This window comes from Etheostoma cragini, chromosome 23 (assembly GCF_013103735.1).
Source record: "Etheostoma cragini isolate CJK2018 chromosome 23, CSU_Ecrag_1.0, whole genome shotgun sequence".
NCBI lineage: Eukaryota > Metazoa > Chordata > Actinopteri > Perciformes > Percidae > Etheostoma > Etheostoma cragini.
This window is the reverse complement of record NC_048429.1, coordinates 16,435,963-16,445,400: the sequence shown is the minus strand read 5'-3', so window position 1 is coordinate 16,445,400 and position 9,438 is coordinate 16,435,963. Positions and strand designations below refer to the sequence as shown.

Below are 9,438 nucleotides of genomic sequence, written 5' to 3'. Positions count from 1 at the left end.
TATATATATATATATATATATATATATATATATATATATATATATATATATATATATATATATATACACACTTCTCCGTTGTGTAGGTATATATTACATTACATGTATTTACACTTGTACTTCAACCATTTTAAAGTGAAAATGAACACAATTCTTGTCTTGTCTGGCTTCATTTGAAGTGTCTGAATCCTGAACAAGACAAACCGTTATGTTTGACGTCACTGGGTGGATTTCACCTTTAAAGCATTGTCTATGAATGACCACCCCCATTGCCAGATTGAATACCTGTACTTAAGAGAATCAGAGTCGCATTGAGTTTGAGCACTTGTTCCATTTCATTACCCTGAGAATTCAGTACCCAGACATAAAGTTGATAGAAAAGTTTATTAAAAATACATTTTCCATCCATGAAATCAGTTGCAGTGAATGCAAAGCACAAGTACTAAGAATAGCTGCAGCAAGAGTTGATAAGTAAAAACAGATAAGGTTTTATTAGAGTTCAATGCTGTCTCTAAAGGAGGAGAGCAATGCTAAGCACCCTGTATGCCATGGAGAAGGTGACCAGAAGGCCTGCTATCCAGGACAGACCCCTGCTGGGCTGTGGTAGAGCGCCAACGTACGAGATGGTGTGGAAGATCCGAGAGCCGGCAAACACGCGGAAGTGAAGCAAAGCAGTTGAAAGCTCAGGTCCAGTCAGCGCGTAGAGCAGGCCAACCATTACAAAGGGAACAATGTTCTCCAGGTCATTCTGGTGACACCTGCACAACAAACAGATACCATGTGACATTAACATCCATCTAGTTAATGTTTAGAGCTGATTAGCCTGACTCTGTGGTTGAAGGCAAGTGGCCCCGGTGACTGAGCTTACCATGGAGCTAATGCATTCTCTGTTAGCACTATTGCTATTAGCCAGAGGTGGGACCAAGCCACTGGTATGCAAGTCACAAGTAATGGCGTTTTTCCCTTTAAGGAGAATTCCTCTGTTGTTTGTAAATTTAGAGGGCTGTCAGTAGAGAGAGAAACAAAACCAATCGGTGCTGCCTACACCTACAAATGTGTCTTTTTCAAAGACACATTTAAAACTTGCCCCGTTTAAGCCTGTTGGGTGCTAACCCTAGCAGGAGGATAACACGGTGTAGCCAGCACCAATTGGTTTCATCTTTCTGACAGCACTCCAAATTTACAAAAAAAAGAGCTACATATTGAATTTGACTGGAATTGATTGACCAATCGGAATCATGTGTACAAACAAGGTTATGTAACAGCCTTGGTATACTCCATCCATCCATCTAACTGCTGATCCAGTGTTTGTTTGAGAGGTTCTGGACTGTATGAATAATATTATTAGTCAGTATTATTTACTAGTCTTAACACTTTTAATATATAACATTATTATTTAGCTTCTTAATAACCAACTTAACTAGGATTTCTCAGCTTTTTCTAGAATGTGACCTAATGTTTTTAGGTCCAGAAATCTTTCTCAACAACTGAAATGAGTGACCAGTGTATCAAACCAAACTTTAAGTTTAGGGTGGTTGATCTTTTCACCTTCGAACTCGCTCCACATCGGGATGGGTTCTCAGCAGCTTCTTCCTTTCCTCTGCAGGCTTCAGGGCAACATCTTCCTCGTTTGAGAAAGCCTAAATATAAAACATTAACATGCATGTCACATAGAAACTAGAAAATGCATTTCCAGCAGAAAATGCGTGGGAATGCTGAATAGTTAAAATTGCTAAAGCTAACCTGGATGAATATTTTAAATTAGTAAAAAGATGTTGAAGTAGAGAAAATAGTTGAAAAAAGTAGGAATGGTTTTTATTAAGTTGATTATTTTTATTACAACACCACTAACTTAAAAAAGATGTGGAAAAATAAAAAATTAAAAAATTAAATGATAAATCTAAACTGGATAAACCGCTTAAGTCAGTAAGAAGATGTTGAAGTAGTGATAATAGTTGAAAAAGTAGGAATGGTTTTAATTAAGAATTGAATAACACCACTACACCATAAGGAGCTAGAGCTAGATTTTAAAAGTGTAATGGTTTTAACAGCTGAAAGTCTGCAGTATATACAGGAGAACAGAATAACAATAGTTGGAATGCTGTGCAACAGCACTCCAACTAATACATGAGGAGAATATTCCAAAACGGATTAGTAAACATACAAAATAAATCTAATTAAGGGATTCCTTTTTAATTGGTTGCCTTTATAAACGTTTAGTTTTTCTTTTTTAACCTGGCAACATGGGGTGTGCCTCAGTTTGGCTGTGAACAGGACTCTTCATTCTGGCCTAACCACACCCTGGGTAACCACACCCTTCTATAAAATCCCATCAAACTAATGTAAATTAGACTTGTTGTAATAGATGTGAAGGCTTGCTACCTACCCCTCTGGTCATGCGGTAGTATCCAGTCATCGGCGCCATCAGCAGCATCTTCACAATGACAATAGCTGCATAGGTGGTGTAAGCCATAAACACATCATTTTCCATCAACGTTGCCATCTTTGCTGGTTTACAACGGAAAGGGAGAGACGCAATTTAGTTTAACGTTCTGTTTTTGCAAATATAAGAAACCTAAACAAAAACACTCAAACGTTCAGCTGCCACAAATCTTCAAATATTGGCAAAATATATAGTATAAAAATATATAGTATCATTATTCAGCTTAACTAACCTTCTTTGGTGACTCTGCAGAAGTGGAGCAAGTCTGGGTCTGTTGCGTAACAACAAACTCAACCTTCACCCAGAAAATCAGGAATATCAGGAGGCGGGTCACTACAACTCCTGCAGCAAAAAGACATGTGGTTACAAGGTAACCTTAGTTCTCTGAGTAAAGACACTAGCTCTTCACACAAGTACATATTACATATGTATAGGGACCAGGGCAGGCAACTGGGTAGGCGATTGCCTAGGGCGTCAAATGTGTTGGGGGGCCGTGTTGCTCTTAGGTCTACTTCCCATTAATAATAGAATTAGAATGACAAGCAAAATAAAACATGTTTATTAAACATGATCATCCTAGGGCACCAACTCAGCTACTTGTTTACTTGTCTACCTGATTATTAGATTGAATTGATTATTGTTAATCATTTCATAATTGGGGGGAAACTTCAAACTGATGATTGATGTGGCCATGTGGCAGATGCGTCCCTATTTCTGCCGTAGTTTTTGATTTCCACCTCCAATGTAGAGCAGCATACAGCCACTTCCCTAAACTATGTCTCATTCAAAGACCAGAAGCCCAAACAGGGCTCTGAGTCTGTCAGAAGGTCTGAGATCTACTGTATCAGCAGAGCAGTCACGTAAGGCACAGCGGACCATGGTGCAGGTGGATTATTTTCTCAATTATTGTGACTTTGTGCTTGTAAAAGCCTATTGTATTATCACTTTACTTTTCTCAAAACATCACAACTCCTCCAAATCTCAGAGAGCACAGATGAGTTATATTTTGAATTTGCATGAGCATGAGCAGAAATCTTTCTCAAACACATCTGAAATATTACAGTCCAGGGATTTATTAATACATTTAAATTGATAATATGTTTTACTGAGTTGAATAATATGCACATTTACGGAAGTTACTTCCCCAACAAAAGACCCAAAACAGGGAGGAGTAAATGATGCCTTTAGGCTAGATGTCTGCTGACTCAGATATAATTTAAAAATTAAATCTAAAGGAGAATAAATAGATGAAAGCAACACAGAATTCCTGAGAGCCTTACTGCGATATTTTCCATTACGTTTTTATATTTGGATTGTAATCTGGTTCCCTTTACATAAAGATATTTCCAGCATACATTGATTCAGAAAAAGGTAAAATTAGATGCATACAACTCACCAGAATGCAGGAAATGAAGTGTTTAATGCTGAAAGGTTTTAGGGGGTAGACCCCCGGACCCCCAAATCATAAGTCACCATCCACACAAATCTAGAAACAAAACACTGGCCTTAGGGTTGCCAGATCAGTGCTGATTAGATCAAATGTTAATGCCATCTAACTTACATGCAAGCTAGAAACTAAAATAAACATACATTGCTACTCTACCGCTGTGGATATCTTGCAATCTGGCAATCTGGTGAGACTATGGGGGGAAATTACATATCGCCTAGGAAAACCAAAGGGCTAGAATCGGCTCTGACGGGGACTGACCAACTGGGGGCAGCTGACGTAGAGACCGACGTGGCCCGTGCATGGGCATAAAAGGCCCAGGCAGATGGCAATGAGTGGGCACAAACAGCAGCGGGCCCATGACGGGAGGTCCTTGGTTCAGAGTTTGAATCTAGGCGTATTTCAGCAGACCCTGGAGGAAAGGGACACACCTAAAGGCACGACCCACACACACACTACCCAAACAAAGATGACACAGATCACAGAGCTGGATTAAGATCAGCAAAATATAAACTAAAGCCATTTTGGACACAGTAACCTGGGACAAAATTTTGGTCACATTGTAGATCAGAGTTCTTCAAGACTACAGATAGTTGATCAAGTGAAGTTGAGTTAATATATACACTGAGAAAAATAAGTATTTGAAAACCCCGCTGTTTTGCAAGTTCTCCCACATAGAAATCATGGAGGGGTCTGAAATTGTCATTGAACGTGCATGTCCACTGTGAGAGACATAATTTAAAAAAACAAAAACAGAAATAACAATTTATGATTTTTTTAACTATTTATTTGTATGATACAGCTGCAAATGAGTATTTGAACACCTGAGAAAATCAATGTTAATATTTGGCACAGTCGCCTTTGTTTGCAATTACAGAGGTCAAACGTTTCCCGTAGTTTTTCACCAGGTTTGCACACACTGCAGAAGGGATGTTGGCCCACTCCTCCGCACAGATCTTCTCTAGATCAGTCAGGTTTCTGGGCTGTCGCTGAGAAACACAGAGTTTGAGCTCCCTCTAAAGATTATCTGTTGGGTTAAGGTCTGGAGACTGACTAGGCCACGCCAGAACCTAGATATGCTTCTTCCAGAGCAAACCCTTGGTTATCCTGGGTGTGTGCTTCGGGTCATTGTCCTGTTGGAAGACCCAGCCTTGACCCATCTTCAATGCTCTAACTGAGGGAAGGAGGTTGTTCCCCAAAATCTCGCAATACATGGCTCCGGTCATCCTCTCCTTCATACAGTGCTCTTGCCCTGTCCCATGTGAAGAAAAACACACCCAAAGCATGATGCTACCATCCCCTTGCTTCACAGTAGGGGTGATGTTCTCGGGATGGTACTCATCAATCAGGGGAACCTTCCGTGCCATGCATGATTTCAAACCATGACGTCTTAGTGTATTTCCAACAGTAACCCTGGAAACGGTTGTCCCAGCTCTTCTCAGGTCATTAACCAGCTCTTCCGGTGTAGTTCTGGGCTGATTTCTCACCTTTCTTAGGATCGTTGAGACCCTTGAGGTGAGATCTTGAATGGAGCCCCAGTCCGAGGGAGATTGACAGTCATGTTTAGCTTCTTAAATTTTCTAATGATTGCTCCAGCAGTGGACCTTTTTTCACCAAGCTGCGTGGCAGTTTCCCCGTAGCCCTTTTCCAGCCTTCCGGAGGTGTACAATTTTGTCTCTATTGTCTTTTGACAGCTCTTTGGTCTTGGCCATGTTAGTAGTTGGATTCTTACTGATTGTATGGGGTGGACAGGTGTCTTTATGCAGCTAACAACCTCAAACAGGTGCTTATCTAATTTAGGATAATAAAGGGAGTGAAGGTGGACATTTTGAAGGCAGACTAACAGGTCTTTGAGGGTCAGAATTGTAGCTGATAGACAGGTGTTCAAATACTTATTTGCAGCTGTATCATACAAATAAATAGTTAAAAAATTCATACATTGTGATTTCTGGATTTTTTAGATTATGTCTGTCACAGTGGACATGCACCTACGATGACAATTTCAGACCCCTCCATGATTTCTAAGTGGGAGAACTTGCAAAATACCAGGGTTTTCAAATACTTATTTTCCTCACTGTATGCAGTGTTGCATTGCCAGAGCTTCCTTCACAGCGCTATGGAAGAGGGTCTGGCAAGTCCACACAGCATTCCGGGGTGGGAGAAAAACCTGCTCTGGTTTATTGGCATTTCTATAAACCAAACACAGTCGTCTCTGCAAAATGGGAAGGAACTTATTTTGGTGGAACCAATGTGTAGATTCAAAGGTAGTTTTAGTTGTCAACAGAAAACTCAGATTGGACAGATAGTCTAGCTAGTTGTCTGGATTTACCCTGCAGAGATCCAAGGACCAGTTCACCATGGTCCTCAGAAATCCACCGGAGGTTAGAACGCCAACACAGAGACAGAGGAAGGGGACAGACATCCGGCTGAAAAGAGGACATCAGGTGGCACCTGAACAATCCAGTCACTGGAACGTTGGGGATATAGACTAGTATTTATGCAACTCCCTGAATCCTCCTCCAAATATTACACAAAGTCGTCATTATAAAATACACCTTATACTGTAGGTGTATTCCACTGCTGTTTCCAATGCAGCCAGTCTCTCCCCTCTCTGTTCTTCATCCTTTCATCAAAGCTCAGGGAACTCCTGTCTCCAGACTGTTGCTAAAAGTCTGCTGCATAAAGTCAAGATCCCTTTAGTCTCAAACATTGCTGTCATTTCCCTTTAATCTAATGTCTCACTTTTTGAGAGCCAGATGCATAAAACACTGTCAGTCTGAACTTACACAAAGAGTCATGTCTTACCTGCATGACGTGCTTTGAAAAGTGTGCAAAACACCTGATAAAGAGACCCAGCTTGTTATTTCTCCGTGTTCAGCAGCCCCCTCTCCCTATCACATCCCAATATGCCCAGTGCACTCACTTTGCTGGGAGGGTACACACCAGTTGGGGAGAGGAGTCGCAGTCTGTTATTTGGAGTTGGGAGTGAGCAGCGTCTGCTTAAGAAAAGAAGAATGTTGATAATATGTCTATTCAGCCCAAGGCATTTTTTCCATGATCTGACATGCTGATACATGTAGAGGCATGATGCTAATGACAGGTGACACGCTCACAGATGATATTAGTTTTCTCAATTCCTCTCACTTCTCCTTTACTGCAAAGGTTCATCTGTACAGGAGTTGCTACAGCTGCGTTCTTCAGTTGTCTCTCTAACGCGTATCTGACAGAGCACATTTTGTTTTAATCAATAGAGCTGTCTACACAGGCTAGTGATTCACTCACCCTGTACGTGCCATATCGCAACTCAAAACGCTTTGAGTCTATTTTACTTTTGTGTTTTGGGCAATGTTAATGCTGCCAAAATGCAGGTGACCTACATTCAATACTGTTCCTGAAAGCATCCTGTGTTGACGGGGGACTGAACTTTCACCAAGCAGCCGACAACCAGCCAATAGAAATAAAGAAAATAATTAACTGGTGATACTTTTCCACACGAGGAGCAGTAACAATGAGATTAACCATAGGTTATGACATTTTTTGCAGATTGTTTGCGGATGGTGTCAAAGATAGCATTGACAAGCTAACATGCTAATGCTACAGCTATGTTTATTCTCAAACTCCTTGAGACACAGACAGGGCCGGTGTCTCCATGGTGTGTAACTTTGCACAGTGCAAAGTGTTATTAGGATGTCCATTGTTATCGTAGGTGTTATAATTGATTAAAATATATTTATTTTGAGTTTGTTATCTCTTGGGTACTTTTATCTTGGTAATCCAAAAATAAAATAGGTTAAACCACAAGATTTTTTATATTATTTCTCGCATGAATCCACTTACAAAAAAAAGCAAATCAATTAAGAAGCAAGTTGTTATTAATAACATTATTATTGGTTTAGAGTGTCTCAGATAAAGATTTATGCATCATGTTGTAAACATTCCTACCAACCCTGTGTTTGACAATGCCAGTCTGGTGTGTGTGTGTGTGTGTGTGCGTGTGTGTGTGTGTGTGTGTGTGTGTGTGTGTGTGTTAGATGAAGCAAGCAGTGGGCCTGTCAGGTGGAGAGAAATTATTTCTGGCAGTAACATTTAATTTCTCTGCAGCAACTAGTTTACTATTTGAAATTGATTATTTTTCTTGTCAAGAGCTGTGAGTGATCAATACATTATGATCACATATCATGTCAATATGGGGTTTTCTCAATGTTTTACTCACACTCTGCTGCAAGGTTCCAATCTGAGTCCCGCCTGAATGAAATGGAAGCTAAGCGCCTCAGATGGATCTTAAATATCAGCAGCTAGGCGTCATCCTTTGTGCAGCAGATTCCCCAAGAAAAATAAATGTCCTGTGATTTCCCACAAGGGGTAGTAATGGCGAAAAGCTGCATTGATTCCTCACCAGCACTGCCAGTAATTGGGATGCTGGCTGCGATATGCTGCCATTGATTTCTTATGGTAGCCAGGTTATGCTGCTGGTGTAGGACAACAATGACTAAATAACAGCCCAGCCAATGATCCTAATGCCACAAGCCAAGCACAGGTATTGATTTCATTACAAAGTGCCTCCTAGGTTCTACACACATACATTTTTTTGTATTGATCAGCGGCAATGTCCACATTACTTTCAGTACTGTCAAAAGCAACCAATCAATGACAGAAGAATGCTGAGTGCATAGAATTGCATAGTTACAGTGGGGCGCAATGAATTTGGCAGCACATAATCAGGGATTGGAAGGTGACCCCGACTGACAGAATTGATAAGTGTGAGCATTTTCTCTGCAACCTGTGGGATAAACCACAGATATGGTGTGATTAACTTGTCCAATTGGGTTTCATTTGACCCTATTCACAACTCTATAGCCCAAAGGCAGCACGAAAATAAGAAATCCGACCAGCACCCGGGCAGGAGAAACTGCTCAGATAAGACTGTATTGATGATAGGTTGGGAGTAATTTGTTGAGCCCTAACCACAAAATAGAAGAATCGTATCAACTGGATAGACGGACAACAAAATAAAGGTTGAAGCCACTATGCCAGTAATTGGTAGATTTTTTGTTGAACTGGAACATGATGAAACAGTCACAGGTGACCGATTTAATAAGCTCTAAAAGGGGTATGGGGGGTAGTTAAAGACGAACAAAAACATACCTCATCAACTACAAAATCAGACAATACTGAACTCCTTGTAACAAAGCCATGCTACAGATAAGGCATTTCAAAAGTCAGTGCCATCATGATGCAAAATGAGTTCTTCCTCCAGAAGGAATCTTAAAACTTTCTTGAAAGGACATTTATTTTAAGTAATCAGCTCTTAAGGCACACATCCTCTCTTGATTTCAAATGAACGGTTCATGGTCTGTCAGGATCACACTGAACAACTGATATCTGAATTTTGAAACCAAGTGTGCGATGTGTCAGTGAGGAGGGAGTTTAAATTAGGGACTAATCTGTTGAGTTTAAAACGTGCACCCTGTCATCCAGTGACTTAGTGTATTTGTAATGGTTTCCCTTGATGGGGGTAGCCTGCCCAGGTGCTTTGGGCGGGGGAGGG

The 9,438-nt window shown here is 40.6% G+C and overlaps 1 protein-coding gene and 1 long non-coding RNA gene across 3 annotated transcripts; both read right to left on the bottom strand.

Moving 5' to 3' along the window:
• Positions 1 to 476: 476 nt before the first annotated feature.
• Positions 477 to 2,764, bottom strand: LOC117938975 (microsomal glutathione S-transferase 1-like). Of its 2 annotated transcripts, none has more exons than XM_034863984.1 (4): positions 2,677 to 2,764; positions 2,387 to 2,520; positions 1,549 to 1,640; positions 477 to 758 (listed from the first exon to the last, which is right to left on the bottom strand). In XM_034863984.1, exons 2-4 carry the CDS (start codon positions 2,501 to 2,503, stop codon positions 512 to 514), a joined length of 456 nt encoding a protein of 151 aa, XP_034719875.1. In that variant the 5' UTR covers positions 2,504 to 2,520; positions 2,677 to 2,764; the 3' UTR covers positions 477 to 511. The 2 variants fall into 2 exon arrangements, with proteins under 2 accessions (XP_034719875.1, XP_034719876.1); XM_034863985.1 differs by having other exon boundaries at positions 2,387 to 2,508; positions 2,676 to 2,736.
• A 606-nt stretch (positions 2,765 to 3,370) lies between these two features.
• Positions 3,371 to 7,336, bottom strand: LOC117938978. The gene is made up of 3 exons (XR_004655509.1): positions 7,004 to 7,336; positions 6,696 to 6,886; positions 3,371 to 3,948 (listed from the first exon to the last, which is right to left on the bottom strand). It is a non-coding gene; the product is annotated as an uncharacterized LOC117938978 (long non-coding RNA).
• Positions 7,337 to 9,438: the final 2,102 nt, after the last annotated feature.